This window comes from Nicotiana sylvestris, chromosome 4, assembly GCF_000393655.2.
Source record: "Nicotiana sylvestris chromosome 4, ASM39365v2, whole genome shotgun sequence".
Taxonomy (NCBI): domain Eukaryota; kingdom Viridiplantae; phylum Streptophyta; class Magnoliopsida; order Solanales; family Solanaceae; genus Nicotiana; species Nicotiana sylvestris.
In genome coordinates this window covers 140,205,515-140,224,592 of record NC_091060.1, presented here as the reverse complement: position 1 = coordinate 140,224,592, position 19,078 = coordinate 140,205,515, and the positions used below count along the sequence as shown (strand labels likewise).

Below are 19,078 nucleotides of genomic sequence, written 5' to 3'. Positions count from 1 at the left end.
TTAGTAGACTAATAGTGGAAATTTGGTCCCGAGTGTTGACTGTCTACAATCCGTGAAGGGAAGTTTATAAACGAAAAGAAAAAGAAAACACTATGTACATCTGAGCAAATGGTGGAATTTTATTGCTTCACAAACCAGAAATTAATCAGAACCTGGTAATACAATTCAAAGAGTTAACAATTAATACACTATTTTACTTTGAATTGGAATTATTTGAGCACTATACAAAAAGGGAACTCTGAATATTGCTTAGTTTGGTGGAGCTTCAAGACGAATATAGTCATACATAATCCCCTGGAAAGGACTTTGGTTTCTTGGTTGGCCCAAGTAAATAGTGTTATCTCCCTGCACTAGCAGATTTCCCTGTATGTCTATATTGTACAACCAATATAGGCCATGAATTCCATGCCTAGCAATTGAGTTATCTCTTCCAATCAATCCGGTTGAAAATAGAGGCCGGTTTGTGTTCGGATCATTCACCCGAACCTGCAAGTATAAGATAAAAAGTATTAGGTAATTGACACAATTTCATTAAGGCAGAAGCTAGTTATTTGCCAAATAAGAGCTAAGTTAACATCAATAGGGATCAGTGTACCTGCACTTCAGCTAAAGTTGCAGATGCAATTGCAATGCGCAATTTATAAGTTCCTCCTTGATTGACCGAATCAAGTTTAAATCTGATTTGCCACGTCGTTCCTTGATATGTGCCATCCTCTTTTCTCCTACAAAGAAAGAGCCAGATATAAAAAGAGATGGCGGTTGGAGGAATTATGACTGATGGAAAAATGTAACAGCACATCATCGATCCCAATTTACATGACACTCTTTAGACACATGGTAACATATTTGGTACTAAAACGTCCAGATAAGTGTTGGTGAAAACATGGAATTTAGCATAGTATTCCAGTTTTCAGACACACCACAGCTTAATTCTGCTTCATGGCTGGTGGAATGAGAAAAGGAAAGGGGGGGGGGGGTTAGAGGAGAGTTCCTCTTGAAAAAACACAAAAAACTTTCTTTATCACCTAGGCGACTTAGTGATATTTTGCATTTTTGAGTAAGAATAGATATCAACCAGCTTTTTAGGTGGGTGGCACTTGATTTTGACAGATGGAACGAGTAAAGAAGACTCCCTCAGTCCCAATCAATATGGCACTCTTCTGAAAATTCTGACATTTCTAATAGTGAAATACTAACACGTACGGATAAATATTGGTGAAAAGCATGGAATTTAGCATAGCAGTTCAGTTTCCAAACTCATTAGATTACTGAATAGCTCACCTTGGAACCTGAGCAAAAAACCAGTCTTTACTATAGTCACTTTCTCCAGTTACATACACAAGGTCATCCTTTGGATATAGCTCGGAGTATCTTTCCCACAATCCATATTGCCTAAACCTGTAATTTAAAGACAACAACAAAGTGTTTTTCTCAGTGCATATATATGCTGGACACATGCGATGAATTTTGTCAAAGAGAAAGGAATTATTTTAACTAGCTGGACACGTTGAAACATAAGGTCTATACATAAAGATACGTTACTAACCTATCAGGATGATTGACGAAAAGCTTGTTGATAAATCTTGGGTTGGGTTCAGGAACAAAAAATTCTGCAGCAGTACGATCAGGAATGCCTATTTCCCATAATGTGGGGCCATCCCTTGGAGGCTGATATACGATTTCGTCCACATCAACATTACGACCTGTTTCAATGTATCATGGAATCACATGAGATTCAAAGTGTTTGGTTAAGAGATGGTAGTTGAAGTGCAAGTAAGTCTGGAGTCAGGACCTGGAGATATGGAAATGGGAGTCTCATATAAATAGTCCCCAATGAATCCAGGGACCCATGCATAAAGATTGTAGTCCCCCGGACGTATATTGTTTATGGAGAAGTATCCATCGTTGTCTGCTGTAGCCCAAAATTGGTAGTCCTGAAACAGAGAAATCCTAAGTTTTTACTTTCTTTTTCATTTTTCAAGTAGCTAAATCATTTTGCAACAAAATGAAAGATCAATTAGAGCTTCCAACTTTAGGGATAGGATTTGTCAGCTTGTTCTTTGGTCTTAGAAATCAAGTTCACACTTATTTGTTATAAGTTTTCAAGAAGCGGAGGGGGAAAAAGAAAAGAAAATACATATACATAAACAGAGTTTTTAGGGTGTATAATCATCATACTTGTTTTATGCAAGTATCTCGAAAACATTGTTTAGTTAGTTGATAAATAATTAGGTTAGCAAAGATGACCTTGCATTCTTTTTGCCAGGAACCAGCTTCTCCTGGTGGAGCAAGCCCAACATAAGCGCCATTTGCTGCTATATAATCATCATTAATGTACCTATCAAAAGTAGTCATAAGGCTTTAAAAATCGTATTTAGACTTTAAGTTTGAATACAATATTTGAGCTAAAAGCATTATGTCCTTACTTGTCTTGAACCAAAAGTCTTCCACTAACATTGCCCCGTTGGTCTGCTGATGGAAAATCTTCTGATGCTGGAAAACAGTAAGGCCAGCTTAGAACTTCAACCTGCATCTGCAACAGTAGCTGATATAAAAACTTTGAACTCATGCATATACAAAATTTGGAGTATATTTCAAATCCTTTCACTGCTAAACCTGTATGTTGGCATCATCCCATAGAGCAACAGGATCTTCCCCTTGCATAACAGAATTAACATATATAAAAATGGGGCCAAAAACTTTCTTCCATGCTTCCCCTTGAGCAAATTTTGGTGTTAGATCGTCCCCAGCGTAATGAGAGCTTAGAAACATCTGTTAATATCACATTTTCACCCATAAATGACCAATGTGTAGCCACGGAGAAGTATCCTATTGTTGTGAATTTATCCATCTTGTTGAAAACTTTCATGGTAAAAGTACTGAGTTAGAAGAAAGGCCTTACAGCTAGGGTAGTTGGACCGACATGGGATGTGAGGTTCTGTTTGACAGGTCCACCAGATCGAAATTCATCACTCGGAGTAATTTGCCAGAACCCCACAGGTGGATCCATAGATATCCAGCCATGGACCTTGTTGTCTTTATTATCGCATGAGTACTGGTATTTGTCATCGACCTGTGTGCATGGGATTAATCAAACCACTAATCATTTCTCTATAGCAGTCTAATAACACTTAAGGATCTATACAAGTTCGGGTACGATCATAGCTTCATTCATTCGTTGAACCTTGGGGATCACCATTAGCATTGAGGTCAATCACCACACTATCTCTATCATATATACGACATGACACGAAGCGAGAGTGCATGGTCAACACACACCTAAAGTGCCTACGTTCCGCTTGCAGCCAATACAACCACAACCTAACTTGCACGAGATTCAACAACTGAAGCTACTGGTAGTCCTGAGGGGGCGACATCCTCCTATAATAGTTAGCAGTACTTAACAAGCGAGTCATCGGTCTGAGGAAAGAAAAGGACCGCCTTTGAAAAAAAAAAGGAACTCACTAGGCCTTCAGAACAAAGGCGATTATGTTCATACTTCAGACGATCTGGCTAATTCTATATACAACTATCTAAATTTCTTCTATTATATATAAAGGCGTAAGGGCGAAGGCCTATTTAGCGCCTTGGAAAAGGTAACCTGTTAGGTTGGCTCTATATTTGTTCGAATAAAATGCTTAGCCAATTCCACGCGTCTAAACCAAAAAGTCCTTTCTTCTTCCAACTTTTCGATCTTCCCATTCATTCCCTGTGTTCCCTCTTCCCCCAATTCTTCCCATTCTACCAACAACATGAGTTACTGTTAAAAAGTTTTTAACTAGTACAGGAATAAACTTTTTTAACCTGTCATCCGTATTAAGGACTGTCATCAGATTAATGAACCGATATTCCTCCAGTGATCAGCTATTTAGTCAAGTATCAATGGGTTGGTAAAAAACACAAATTTAGAAGAATAGTTTAAATTTTTTTTACCAAAACCTTATGTGGGATATAATTTTCTTAATAAGTTGATGAAACCAAATAATCAGTAAAAGAAGAGTTACCTCTCCTCTTAGCTCAGGCTCCACGGGATTATTAAGTAGGACCGCTTCTGCATAAGCAAGGCGTTGGCATCTTGCAGGCAATCGGTCATCTGGTAGAGGCATGAATCTTTGCCTATTGTCTGCCACAGCCATGTAATGAAACCTATTCATTGAAAGTACCAAATTTATCATGAAGTAGTGATTACAGAGCCAATAAATATTCAGCATCAGGCCAAAGAGCAACTGACCTCTAACTAGGTGGGACTGCATTGATTACGTTTTCCAAAATAAGATTTATCTAAGGTCTATAGATCAGGCATTTGGTTTGGAACATATAAATAGTTCTGCTTACTAACCACTACGTAACGCATAAGGGTAGAGAAAAGAGGAAAAGTTCTTCTTACTTATCTTTCCGGAGCTTGAATGCTATTCTAGTTTCACCAAGGCTGAAGGCAGGCCACTCAGGTGAACCAACATGCTCATAAATGGCATAGGAGTAGAAACCAGAGCAGCCACGGAGCAAAATAAACCTGTTGCATCATCATTAGCTTGATTAACACAATTATATGAGTAATGCAACACTAATAGCATGCACATTCTCATTTAATCCAATATGAAATATTTAGGAAAGAGAACCTTTTGTCAATATTCAGCGGAACAAGTTTGCCTTGGAGGGAGGGATCCCATGGTCGGGAAAATGATATCTCAACCTGATCGTCTGTCTCTGTTATAACCTTGAAATTTGTACCCTTGATCCTACATGATAATCGATAATTTTTTTCGCTTAAAATTAGCCATATTTTCATTGATTAGTTAAAAATAAGTAATACAGTAAAAACTTACACTTCAAATACTCCACTTCTTCCACCATCTAGAGAATTCCAGACGACGTCCCAGTATCTGCATATTACATTCATAGCTTAAGGTCACCAGTTCTATATTCCAATACATAAATGACCAACATAAAGAAAATTATACTTGTAAAAGGAAACTACTTATCTTTAGAATCTAAAATTCTATCATACTTGTTTCAGATGCCTTAGCTTGTTTTATGTCCTAATTTCAAAAATTTATGCCAGGTTTCTCTTTGCACTTTTAAACTCTTAGGTTTTCATGAGTTCAGCCTAAGGAATATGCAAGAAACATGTAAGTTGAAGCCAATTACCCTCGGTTGGATTCATCATTAAGGACTTCAAGTAGATTATCAATGCCATTATAGTGTATTCCGGTGACAATTCCGTCCGGATTTGATAACGTGACTTGGACTATGCCATTATCCATCATCACCTGCAAAAAAAAGTAATGTTGTAATGATTTTCTCTGTGTAGAAGAAAACTCATAAAGCTAACCACTATCTACTTTCTTTCCTCTGTGTTCATAATGTGCAAGCATACTCACATCCTTATTTATCTTTATGTAGAATTATCAAAATGGATGAAGTGCAATAACTGATACACAAGGGATATAATAGCAGAAAACAGAAACAAAACAAGCCTTGAAAAGAAGCATGAGGACTTGTTAACAATACATTGTAAAAGACAACATTTTCCATATTTCTGTTTTTTTTTTTTTTTTCTGAAAATACGCAAGACTGTAAGAGACACTGTTCTACTGCTTGCTGGCAAGACAAAATTGCAATGCAACAACTTCGCCAGTTCAAACAATAATTAAGGGGAACAAATATGAGTTTAACTAATATATACTGGGCAGTGCAAAGAAGTTTATTCTATCAGGTCACTTAAAAGTCAATTATGAATAACTTTTCTATAGATGGAGCGATAACCTGTAAAACATGGTAAATAATCAATTACACACACACACACATATATATATATATATATATATATTCAAGAATCCTTACATGGCGATCCTGAATGTACAACTTCACTCCAATTGGGGACATTGTTCCAGGACCTCCGCTATGACAACAAGCTCCTGTAAAAGACAAACAAGAAAAAAGAATATTAAGTCTGGCTCATTAAAATGCTATGAATTTTATCCAAAGTACAGTTTGCATGGGTAAAGGGCAGCCCGGTGCACACTAAGCTCCCACAATGCGCGGGGTCGGGGGAAGGGCCGGACCACAAGGGCCTATTGCACGCAGCCTTACCCTGCATTTCTGCAAGAGGTTGTTTCCACGGATCGAACCCGTGGCCTCCTGGTCACATGGCAGCAACTTTACCAGTTACGCCAAGGCTCCCTTCCTATAATTTGCATGGGTAACTATAAAATTTCACAGGCTCAAAAATGGTGTTGAAAAAGAAAATTGTTCTTCTTGTGTTACCAACGATTTGCAGTAATATGTTACGTTGGAGCTATGAGTTGAGATATATAAGTTACACTAAAAGATATGTCACATATATATAACAATCTACAATTTTGTAATTAGACTTAACTTTAACTACAGGGAAATGAATTCTTTTATTTCCTGGCTTTAGCTTTAATAATCCACTTTTGCTATTGCGCCACTATCGTTTGGTGAAATTAGATATAGCTTGGAAGTAAAGACGCCTGATGGAATAATATATCAAGTAATCATGCATTTATGTATGTGTTATATTCGTATCTTTTAAAATTTATGTATCCGTTTTTTTTTTAATATATATAAAGTTTATATCTTAGATACGAAGCAATAAACTTGAAGTTTGTGACAAAATTTGGTAAACCTTTTTAATTTTAGTTAGTAGATAAGAATCATAAAGAATGAGAAGAAAGACGGAAGTGGATGCTAATTTGGGACAAGTCCAAATGAAAATCGAGTGTTCAATTTTAATCTTCTTTTTTCTAAGAATAAACTTTAAAAGCTAAAGAGTAAAGATAACAATATAGGAATTAGGAGGTTGCTTATAAAGCAAAGTATTATAATGTAATTTCATTCCTCTGCAGTATAACTTTAAGATTATTATTTAAACAGACACATATAACGCCAGAAAAATGGACAAATATAATACCAGAAAAAAAAAAAGAAAAAAAAAAGAGACGATTATAATAATAACCTGCTAGTATTTGGGGGCACGTGTGAATACGTAGTTAGACGTCGTACCTGTTTGTACAGCGCACGCGCATAAGCATTTTATCATGTGTTTGAAACGACGCCGATAACCCATCGTGTTGCTTCGCTGTCCCCGTCCAACGTTATGAGTTAGCCGTCCATTTCAATTACGCGCCACCAACTTCCGCCGTATTCCACCCACCCCACCGCTTCTGCCGTCAGTTAATGTGCTGAATCGCCGCTCATCAAGTTTATATCTGAAGTATTATGATCGAGTATTCACACTCGGTCAGCGAAAATGGACTTCAATTATCTCCACTTCTGTTCCTTTTATATCACAGAGATCATTATAAGCTTTTATCGTTTTTGGAATTGTATGAGTACTTCAAAACTGAATGTAACAGATATTAAAATTATATATGTAGTGGAACTTCTCTTTTGTAAGATGATAGTGAACGAGAGCAGGGGTGGTCATGGTTCGGTTTGGATCAGTTTTTTCTTAAAAAAAAATCAAATCAAGTAAGTCGGTTTTTCAAATATTAGAACCAAACCAAACCAATTAAATCGTTTTTTTCTCGATTCGGTTTATGTCGGGTTTGTCTGTTTGTCGATTTTTTCGGTTATTTATCGATTTTTTCTTAAATATATGACATACACTACCAAACACATATTCCGGCGACCACATTTTCAACGTAACACTATCAAATCAATTGCCCTTTGAGAAATCTATTATTTACTAAAATATATTGATGATAATTGAATCAAATACTTTAAGGACTCAATTAAAAATATATTTTTTTAACATGAAATGGATTCTTACACTTAACAAAAGAAAACTATCAATCAAACCAGAATATAACGCTAAAGAACTGTACTAAAAGTGCAAATGATTAACATTCACCATAAAACTTTTGAAATTTTATATAAAAATATGCATATATAGGTGTAATAATAAATTTGAAATAGCTACTCCCATATTCAGTTTGGTTCGGGCTTTTTCGGTTATTTTTTTATTAACGCCAGAACTAAACCAAATTTGATTGGTTTTTAAAATTCAAAACCAAAACCAAACCAAACCAAAAAGTATCGGATTTTTTGATCGGTTTGGTTTGGTTCAGTTTGTCGGGTTTTTATGAGCCCCTAAACAACGAGAGTGTGGGAGTTGGTTGCTCTGTTTCACAGCGAACGGGCCGACAGAAATACCCTTTTCGTTTTATGTTTCTTGCTTTTTCTTTGTGGTTGTTATTATTATAGATATTGTTGTTGTTTCATTTCAAATTTTACAATTTTGGATTGAAAGAACACAAAAAGGCAATATTTATGTGTTTGATATAGGCGACAATTAATTTTCATGAAAAATAAGTTTTAAATATATATATTAGAGATTATTAGATAGTATTATCAAATCAAATAACATTTTAATGAAATTGAGTATTATCAGTTGGTAATAATATCTAAATGAGCACTTTGCCATGGGGTACATTTGATATTTTTGGTGAAGTAGGACGGTATACAAATTACCGGCAGTTGAACAAGTTAATGATACACACAATAGGTGCTCACATTTTAGAAGAAAAGATTCCTCTTTTATGGAAATCATCCCAAAAAGAAAAAAAAATAGCAGCCAAAGACTTTCTTCTGAAAAAAGCATTTTTCTAAATGATAATTTATGTAAGACCAAACACACTCAAATTCTAAGAAAACAACATAGAAACAATCGGATTTGGAACAGTAAGAAATGACATGAGAAGATATTTCTTTTTTCAATTAATGTATTGTTTTTTCATGTGTGCAGTAGGGCAAGACAATAATAATGCAATACCAAAAAGAGAGAGATTATTATCACGTGAGCTGACAAGAATTTAGAAAGTGCACATAACACGCTTATGACGGGAGAAAGATCGGAATAAGTGTTTGTATACAAACTGTTGGTGAACCCATGCATTGAAGCCTGATTCTTGAGACATAACTAACTGCAGTATTAAAGCATGCCTCGTGAAATATATATTATTAGAGTAGAGGTTTCTTTAGGCCACCAGAGTCGTTTGCGGGACAGTTGAAGGTTGGGCTGGCATTTAGTATTGGTAGCTGGGGCTTTCATGCTTGTCATAACCAAAGTTGAAATGGAGCTTCGAGCTAATTCTTGGCAGAAAGAAACAAAAAATCATGAGCCTTGTGCTTTTTTAGGTACATGAGATCAGTGTATATGACACGATCATCTCCTCATGGTGGAGAAGTTGCAAAACTTGATACTATATTAATTATATCCACAATTCTGTTTCCCGGGTATTAACAAAGCAGAGCTCGTGAACATAATCATCGTGGAATAATATTCCGATACAAACACCATTGCTTCAACAAGAAGAAGAAGGCAGTCACATTATTTTCACTACCACTAGAGATACAGTTTGATCAACTTCCACTTTACATAACACCCGTATGCAGTTCAACTCATCTCATAAGAAATGGATTCGCATATTAAAGACTTGTACAGATGGAATATTTAGGCATATAGTTATACTTATAGTAAGTTCTCTGATAGTAAGAAATTCTGGTGATTTGAAATACCAGTTGATGGATCAAAGGAAAAGCCTGCCGACACCCATCTTCAGTACTAGTGTAATTGAGTATGCTCGAGTTTCCTCTGGAAAAGAAGTGAGCCTAACAAGACTGCAATGCCTGTTATCGCGATTGTAAACAGAAGCCGCTTTTTGGAGAATTCTTGTGGCTGCCTTCTTGGAGGACCACGATCTCTTTCAGCTGCATGCGTGTTCCTTTGAGAGAAACCAAAGAGCAAAGACATGACAAATAAATACCAGAACTTGACATGCAACAGATAAACTATGGTACTGAAAGTTCGATTAGTGTTCAAGATCTGATTTCCATTTATGGGTTCGAGAGATAATGATGGAAATTCAATCCAACAAACGAATTGCAAATAGGTTCACTATAGAGAACAAATATGAAACAGACCACATGCTCAGGCCTAGGAACTTTTGTGTCTATCAATTTTACTTCTAAAGATAGTAAAATCATTAAACCTACTGTTTTAGAACTTTCTGCATAGATCATATGCATGATCCGACAACTGCTTGTTTTCTTATTCACTATTTTTACACTAAACATCAGATTTCTTATTTAATACACTACTGAGACTTGTGACAAAGGAAGCCCCTACATCCCAAACTTGGATTCCAAATACGCAACATCGTCAAACTTGAGGCACAGAGTCTAAACAAGTGAGCATATTCTATATGTAAATTGCAGGTGTGCTGGCCAAATCACATTTTAATTCAATGCCATGGCACATACTAACAGAGTAGAGAAAATTATTTAAGAGTTGAAATACGGCAACGGGTGATGCCATGATAATATATTGGAAAGAGAATTGCTAATTTAACTTTTGGTAGCTGAAGAAAAACAGACTTCTTTAATAAACATAGAGAAGAGACATGAAAGACTCATATCACAGAAAAAGATGAAGTTTTTCTTAATCAGAATAAAGAAGAGAAGAAAAAGAAGCTCAAGTGCAAGCTTTGGCTACATTGGAGTCTCAGTCTTTAAATGGATGGTTAAGATGAGAACTAAAGAGCAGAAAAACATCTTTAAGGTCTTAGTATGATTTCCATTAAAATTTTGCATAGTTTAACAGCAACTTATCCAAATAACCCTCTCATTACTCATGCATGTACCGTTGTCCATAGGGGATTCGACCGAAATGGATTACATGGTGGTGTGCCTTATGAAATTACTTCTGGGAAAACTTAACATGTACATTTAATGAAGTCATGTCAAAATTTCCCCTAAATTCATTTTTAGCTATAATGATGATAGTCCCCTAAGTTGTGACCACACAACATGATGCATTTATAGGGATGTTTCCTCATAATCTGCTTTACTTATTCTATTCCTTTTTCGTTTGCAGGGAGTTAAGTCCTCATCAATCACTAGGACACAAGATCGACAGTCCGATTGTTGTACCAATAAGAGAGGAAAATAAAACATTAAGCCAAGAGTGACAGAAGATGCATATTTAGACAAATCATAACAGACAATAAGAGTGTGAGGGAGCCTTATCAAAAACAAAAAAAAAAAAGTAAGAGTGTGAGGGAGTTACATGTTTCCAATTGGAGTTGAACTTAATTTAAAGAATAATACTAACAGTTGGATCTCAGATCTCAGATCTCAGATCTCAGATATCTATATTATAAAAGACCTCGATGAGAGAACATTTGCGAAAAGCCAATTAAATAAAATACTTTGTCCTTAATACCTGGAAGATTCTGCAACATTGTTTATGATTCCATTGCATCTACTCTCATGAACATTTATTTCTCGGAGTCTAATATATCTGCTACAAAGATGACATAATTCTGTTCGGTTCCCACATACTTCCTGATCAAGACAGTGTAAATATCACAACCAAAGAGTAAGATGCAAAAATCCAATCACTCCTGAACATAGAAAACACAAAAGATGTCAGATGATAATTCTTATTACCTGATGCTCGAATAAGTCAATCGCAGGCAAAGGAAACTCGCAATACTCGCATGTCACAATCCTTTTTGGGCAATTTTCACCTCTATGAACAGCTAGAATCTCACGTTCCATTGTCTCACTACACAAAGAACAGGCAACCTAAAAATAAACAAGCACAGTAATCACATCAAATAGGTATAGTTTGGCCTACGGAGTTAATCAAACCACAAAGAAGAAGGAACAGAATACTATCCCCTGTCCCACAGCAGCCCCGCTCTCAATAAGAAATGAATGGAAAAAAGGTGAGAAAACATTTAATCAATATCTTCTACATAGATCCTTAAGAAGAAAGAAAAGCAATAACCTAAATCCAGCACTTAACGCTGGTTCTCCTATTCAATATCCCTATTACTTATCCAATGATAATCCCTGAAAAGCAAAGGCACAAGCCAAAACATTTTTGGTTCTCTAAAGCCTCACTACCTCTGGTTTGCACCATAGAAGCCAGCAGTCTGTTCACAGAGCACATTTTTGGACGACATATTCAGCTAAAAGTTACAACTAACATCAGCTGTTGTAAGCAAGAAGACAACAAAATATACTTGCTCAGTTGCTCTGCAGGGCTTACTACCTCTGGTTTGTGTGATAGATTTTAGCAGTCTATTCTTAGAGCAAGTCTCTATAAGATATATTCAGCTAGTTAAAACTTAAGATCACTTGTTGTAAGCAAGAAGACAACAAAAAATACTTGTTATGCAGGCTAAGCATTGTTGTAAGTTTCATATAAAATGGATTTTTAACTAATACACTTGTCAAACTATAATGCCCACTATGAGGAATCATCTTGGTTTTGGTAAACGGAAGAGCATTTCATAGCTTGAGATTTTGCTGGGGTTAGGGGTTGCTCAAGTGTTCAACCATAAATGCAGTTTACCTTATACCTATTCATGTTATTTATCACTGATCAAAACCTCCTAAATTGTTTATAAAAAATTCTACAATGGATCACATGCAGCACCCTGTCACGTCCATGTTCTATGCAAAGAATTCAGTAGCAAAGCCTATTTACCATAGCTTATATTTAGAATCGCAATATACACTAAGCAAATATGAAAAAGGCCCAATGAAACCTATCTACTCAGTTGGTTATAGAAACAGCAATTGAACATCAGGCAAATGCACATAGATGACTTTGAAAAGCTATAATTCATTAGAACAAGACTAATTGAGCAGCAGAAATTCCCATTCATCAAGCTTGTTTTTCCAGTCAGTTTCAATAAAGATTTCAAAGACCCTCTTATGCCATTCGAACCAGAAGTTCAACAATGTGGCGACATGTGAGGTATGAAAGCTAGTGAGTTCTTAGACCACATCATCCTAAAGAGCAAATCCTTATTATCCCCATCTTCAAATTCCTTTCAGGAAAGTACACCATGAAGTAGATACTTCTTGTTTTCAACTTACAGGAATATACAACTACTGATGCCAAAGAGAACGAGCCGGTGAAATCTGTCGGCTAATCCAATCTATTCATGTTTATAAACACATATATCCTGTAATTGCAACAACAAAAAACATGACAGGGTAAAACCCCCTACTCCATACCCATTCATTTTTATGTATATAAATCCCTCAACAGTAATTGATGCAGGGTTAGAATTCGTGTCGTGCACTAAACCTACACATTATGCGGTGCGCTCTCACCACCGAACCAAAGCCCTCGGGGGCAAACAATTGGTGCAGGAACAAACATAAATACAAAAAGAGAACATGAATGCATGTTTACAAACATATATAGCTAGATAAGGTACAAATGCATTTATGTAAACATTATATACATGATGGGCACTCCTTGCGCCTAAAAGTCGAGAATAAGTAAGATAACAAGAAAAGTATCTTGTTTCCTATATTAGGATTACAACCTCTCCCATTGCTCCCAAAGAGTAAAAGAGGTCAAACAAATAAGCTCACTTACCGGAGCATGAGTGCTCAAGAAATGTTCCTCTGCAAATTTTTTAGGAACCATATCCCCACAGATTTTACATTTTTCAAGATTCCGGGAGCAGTGAGCAAAATGCAAATTGAGGTTGGTGGAAGGAATTGCTCTGTCACTGTAAATATCACTGTTCAATTAGCAAGTGATGAATGCCTCAAATTCAGAAGTAAACAGAAGGATCAAAATCAATACAACCGAAACACAAAATAAGCATGATGCTAGAAGCCATGCATAAATGGCAACATTGCAAGTAAACTACAACAACAACATACCCAATGTGATCTCACAAGTGGGGTCTGGGGAGGGTGGGTTGTATGCAGGCTAGAGAACTACACGTATTAAATTCATATATATTCTATGTAGCTTCCCCATCACGCAGGGGATAAGATTCTTCTTCGTCGCAGAATCAAGTCTAAAAAACAAAATTGTGCCAATAAAAAGTTACATTAATCCACTAAGCTGACTGAAAAGATCAAACGGATTCTAATTGTTCCATATTAGACCATATGGGTAGTTAATAGGAAAAGCAACTTTCAAGTGCCATAATTTTTCGTTAGTTAAGCTAACAATCATAATAGTTAATACACATTTCTCTCTTCCTAGCAGAAGAATGGCATTAAATTGTACCCAGAAATAAACATGGTTTGTATTTAACTTCATATTATCTTCATCAAACAAACAGAACAAAAACGAAAAAAAAAAAGTTTAAAAAAAAATTTACCAGTGACTGCAGATGCTGGTGGCTTGATCAGAAGCTACAGACATTACTCTGCTCCAAAAAGATCCACGAAAACCTCACCCTTTGGATTAAAATCTATGATATCAAAGAGAACAAAATTGAATAATCAATAAGATACTTAAACAAAGAAAACGGAGTTAGGTAAGCTAATTGGGAATCCAAATTAGGTAAACCAATAATTCCAATTAAAATTTGTGGTGAATTAAGATAGAATAATTGAGGATTTTATGCTTGGAGTAGGAAAAAAAACCTAAGATTCTGAGAATTGGAGCTTTCGATAAGATCGATAGAATGATCAAAGGATTGATCTGTGTATGTCCCTTTTTTGGATTTTAGAAAGACAGACTTTTGGTCTCCCTTTTTAGCTAAAGAAAACCGGAGAGAGTCCACTTTGACGACGATTATCGTTTCCTTTTACTTGCCGGGTTTGGAGTCCTATGATTCAGAAACTTTTGTCGGTTTTCTCACGCTCCTTTGCTGGCGCGTGTAAGCAGTAAGCGATGGGCTTGATTGGGCTCATCGGTTCGATTGGGCCGATAAGTTCTTGGGTCAATCCCAATATGATATGGGCTTGGATGTGATCCCCGAGACCCAACTTGAGGGTAGTGGGCTGTTGTTCTGTGCTTAAACTTAAAATAGATGGTGGATGTATAATATATATTTAATCGTGTATAATTATTGTATAATCTATGTATACTGTTTTTAATAAGTAATAGTGAATTCGACCGGCTATTTGTGTAAAGATCCCATCTAGATTTTGCATTCGGGGAGGGGCTTCTAAATGCGTAAAAATTAGGGCAAAATACAAAATTGGGCGCTCGGCCGAAACTAATCAAATTTTCTTAGTAAAAAAAATATATTTTTTCTTATATAGAAATATATATATATATATATATATATATATATATATATATATATATATATATATATATATATTATCAATTATATTTATGGGGCAGCTAAAAATATACATTTTTCTAAAATTAGCCCGGGTGGCCAATAATGTCAAGATATTATGGTGAAGTTCTACTTGTGAATTTTTTTGAACTTCACCACCTATGCTGGCATTTATTCGCATTTTAATTTGGAGTAACTTTGTCCAAATTTATCAAATACTTCAATCACTGCAAATTGCATTATAAATTTGCACTAGGGGTCTACTCCAACTTGTTGGTCATATATATATATTGTTTTTAAAAGTGCCGGATTTCTAGTCAATTAATTCGGACAAAGGGAAACCGGCGCTACCTACGAAGAAATTGAGTACTACTCCTATTTTGCATAACGGAAAAGGGCCAGAACATGCCACTCCAACTAACGGTTCCTCATTTAAAAAAAGAAAGGTTAAATACTAATTACGTGACAAATTTCATTGGCTTATTCTAAAACAAAAGACCCATGTCCATACCCAATCTGTTGAACCCGAACCGGCCCAAAATAACCCATCGGCTCCGACCCATTAACAAATAACCTAAATAAAATACGAATTTCACCCAGTTTGTTAGCCATCGTTCTTCTCTCCTCTTTGCAGACCAAAATTTCCCATCTCCCACCTCTCAAATTGAATTCTCAAATTCAACAAAATCAAGTCGGAGTCCTCTATAATGTCGGAATCTTCTACTTCTTCTCGTGAATCAGGTCAGTCCCGCACTTGTTTTTGCGGATTGACTGCTAACCAGTTTACTGCTACGACACCTATGAATGATGGTCGTAGATTCTTCAAATGTTCTTGTCCTGAAGACATTGCTTGTCGTTATTGGGAATGGCGCGATGAAGAACTTCAGGCCCATGTGTCAATGTTTATCCACACTCAAAAGATTTCATTGAATGTCATTCGTAAAGAAAGGAACAATTTGAAGGAAGACCCTGGATGAATTCTTAGGTAGTAATGCTTCAGATTTGAAGAAAGTGTCTTGCTTGGAGAAGAAAGTGTCGAACTTGGATTCAAATTTGAAACGATGGAAAAAATTTATGTTGTTGTCATGGGCGTTTTTTGTCTGTGTTGTAGCCGTGAAGACCATGTGTTGAAGTTGTAGTTGCATTTTTCTTTTGTTGTATTATGTTAATGGCTTGGTTGCAATGAATAAAGTGTTGAAGTTGAAGTTGCAATGTACCCAACTGGGCTTAATTTTTTGTTTGTCAACGAACAAATATGCAGTTTTTGAAGTAATTCTTGTTGTGTTCAACCAAGCAAATTCGACTATTGTCCATTATAATCTCTCTTTCTTTTTCTTTTTTTTGGATCATCTGTTATTGGTTTGTGATACACTAAGATATCAAGTCCTCATGGATAAGTATAATTTGCAAGTTTAATTTGCTATAGGTTTGTGACTATATGCAGAAGAGCTTCAGCAGATGTGTGTATTTGTTAGAAATTTTATAAAAGAAACATTTGAAACATTTGTTAGAGCTTCAGCAAACTAAATGTTTCAAGTGCACAGGAAGTGATCTCAAGCATATTCTAAAATAGAGACTTCAAGTGCAGAAGCCTTTGTGCAGTAGGGCCAGTACTAGAATCTAAAATCAAGTTATCAGTTCAACCATCAGATGGGCACATCTGAAGTATTATCCAAACAAGAATGGATCACTGGGATCCAAACATAAAGATTCAAGACACAATGATATCATCTGTGCCAATGTAAACTAGAGTGCATTTAAAATCAATTCTACTGAAATATACGCTCTCTTTAGCCAATAAACTAGAGTGCATTTAAGCCAAACAACATGCTGTTACATTGTTTCACCACAAATTAAGCCCATCAAAAAATATTTTGGGGTGAATCAATACAGCACCATTCATAACTGATTCACCACAAAATAACAAAAAAAGGTTTAAGTTTGAATCAGTCATTACAAAACATTCAAGGATCTAAATGAAGTGGTTGCTACTTAGAGGCAGTTTTGGCCCTCTTAGCCTTTAGCTTGTCAACTCTTGCTTCCTTTTCGGCTATCAATTGGTTAGAAGTCACAGCTGCTTTGCCTTTCCAAGTCACCTTTTTGGGTGAATAGGGCAAATTAGTAGGCAAATTTATACCAGTTCCATCTCCCTTGAAACTAATCTTCCTGGTACCGGTAGGTTTTTGGTGCAACTTTCTTTGTTGAAGCATAGTCCAAGCTTCAGATATCACCACTGGCCTCAAATCCGGATCTTCATCATCATCTCCATCTCCAGTAGCATCATCAATATTATCTTCATCTACTGTCATGTTAGAAGGTGTAACAGCTTGTTTACTTGTCTTCTTAGTTGCATCATGTTTGTGTTGAATAGGTTTATTTGCTTGACTGGTCTGTTGAGCAGATTTCTTTGCTTGACTGGTTTGTTGAGCAGATTTGTTTGCTTGACTGGGTAGTTGAGCTGGTGGTTCACTCAAAGAAACATTGTATCTAGGAGTAGTCATAAAGGCAAAATCTGAATTCTGACTGTCTTGAGGTGTTGTCAAGGGCACATCTTCCACTGTTTGAGAACATTCTCCTTGGACCTACAAGACATAAAACATGTGTTTACTATGGAACTAAAATTGTTGAACTACAAACTCATTTCAGTAAGGTTTAAAAGAATACCAATGGACAAGTTCTGATATTGTGACCAGGTTCACTGCAGTACCCACATGAAATAAGAAGTCCTTTCCTTGAAGTAGACCATAACCCCTCTCTCTTCCTAGCCTTATCCTTTTCTCTTGTTCTCTTGACCTTTGGTCTACCAATCATTTTATGCACATCTGGTGGATCCATAGCATGTTTTGGCTTAACTTTTCAGAATTTATCACCTCTAACAGGTTGTATCTTATGCATATACACCATCATGTAGGCTTCTTTGGAATACCACCAATGCGCCTCACTAAAAGGATCAAGCTTTTTATGGAGTAAAGCTTTAATGCATGAGGGCATGGTATTCCAGTTAAGTCACATGCCCTGCATGTACATCTCTTCAATTCTAGGTTCACTACATGCTTGTCTGGACCTTCAATCACTTCATATCCAAAGTCTCCATTAAAGTCAACTTCACATTCTGCAGCAATAGCTCTATAATCACTATATAGCTCTATAATCACTATATCGGACATAAATGTCACTCCTTCACCCTCTTGCAAATCCAAGGAACTTCTTAGCAACTCTAGAAACCACTTCCAAGTCCTACCAGTTTCTTTATCAACTACTGCCCAAGCTAGGGGATAAAAGTGTTTCACTGAATCTTGTGTCATATCAACAAGTAATATTTCCTTACACTTTCCTTTTAGAAAAGTGCCATCCATACCTATTAAAGGTCTCAATCCTCCTTTCCAACCATTTTTCAAAGCATGGAAGCAAATATACATTCTTAGAAATTTCCTTTTTCCTTGTTCCAAAGCATCTTTGGATATGTTTATCACCACATCAGATCCAGGATTGCTATCCCTCAACTCTTGAGCATAAGCCTCTAATATGTTATAATCAACAATGTAGCTACCCTCTAATTTCTCTAACACAAGTCTTTTAACCTTCTTCATTGTGGAATAACTAACATTAAGTTTGAATGGTTCCTCCAGATCCACTCTCATGTCTTTCACTTTGTACTTTGGATTATTTTGAACCTTGTTCTTGAAATAGTGTGCTAAAGTATTGGCAGTAGCTCTTCTATTTTTATAAGCTGGGTCACAGTTATGTTCCAAGTTTAAGGTCTTGATTTTAAATCCCTGATCTTTTTGATCCAAAGATATATGGCACACAAAAGGACATCCTATGTCATATTTATATCTCACCCTAGTAGTGTCACTCTTCTTTACTTTAAGGCCCTTGCTACTAGCAACTGCATAAAATCCCACAACTCTTTTAGCGTCAACCAAGCTTTTAAAACTCATTCCCTTTTCTAGTTCTTTGTATTTTTCTAGTTTTTCAGTGACTTCTTTAGT

The 19,078-nt window shown here is 36.1% G+C and overlaps 2 protein-coding genes across 4 annotated transcripts; both read right to left on the bottom strand.

The window, feature by feature from the left end:
• Positions 1-99: 99 nt before the first annotated feature.
• LOC104242550 (uncharacterized) lies at positions 100-7,184 on the bottom strand. 2 transcript variants are annotated; one of them, XM_009797624.2, is made up of 16 exons: positions 7,027-7,184; positions 5,845-5,918; positions 5,149-5,270; positions 4,827-4,883; positions 4,620-4,739; positions 4,388-4,513; positions 4,005-4,146; positions 2,903-3,073; positions 2,617-2,772; positions 2,427-2,533; positions 2,248-2,338; positions 1,793-1,934; positions 1,547-1,703; positions 1,282-1,398; positions 596-722; positions 100-486 (listed from the first exon to the last, which is right to left on the bottom strand). In XM_009797624.2, the coding sequence occupies exons 1-16, from the start codon at positions 7,088-7,090 to the stop codon at positions 250-252; spliced, it is 2,010 nt and encodes a 669-aa protein (XP_009795926.1). In that variant the 5' UTR covers positions 7,091-7,184; the 3' UTR covers positions 100-249. The 2 variants fall into 2 exon arrangements, with proteins under 2 accessions (XP_009795926.1, XP_009795928.1); XM_009797626.2 differs by lacking the exon at positions 7,027-7,184 and adding an exon at positions 6,268-6,315.
• A 2,080-nt stretch (positions 7,185-9,264) lies between these two features.
• On the bottom strand, positions 9,265-14,601 carry LOC104242552 (uncharacterized). Of its 2 annotated transcripts, none has more exons than XM_009797627.2 (6): positions 14,440-14,601; positions 14,172-14,264; positions 13,430-13,565; positions 11,476-11,613; positions 11,249-11,370; positions 9,265-9,749 (listed from the first exon to the last, which is right to left on the bottom strand). In XM_009797627.2, the coding sequence occupies exons 2-6, from the start codon at positions 14,213-14,215 to the stop codon at positions 9,590-9,592; spliced, it is 600 nt and encodes a 199-aa protein (XP_009795929.1). In that variant the 5' UTR covers positions 14,216-14,264; positions 14,440-14,601; the 3' UTR covers positions 9,265-9,589. The 2 variants fall into 2 exon arrangements, with proteins under 2 accessions (XP_009795929.1, XP_070028369.1); XM_070172268.1 differs by having other exon boundaries at positions 13,430-13,577; positions 14,440-14,595.
• Positions 14,602-19,078: the final 4,477 nt, after the last annotated feature.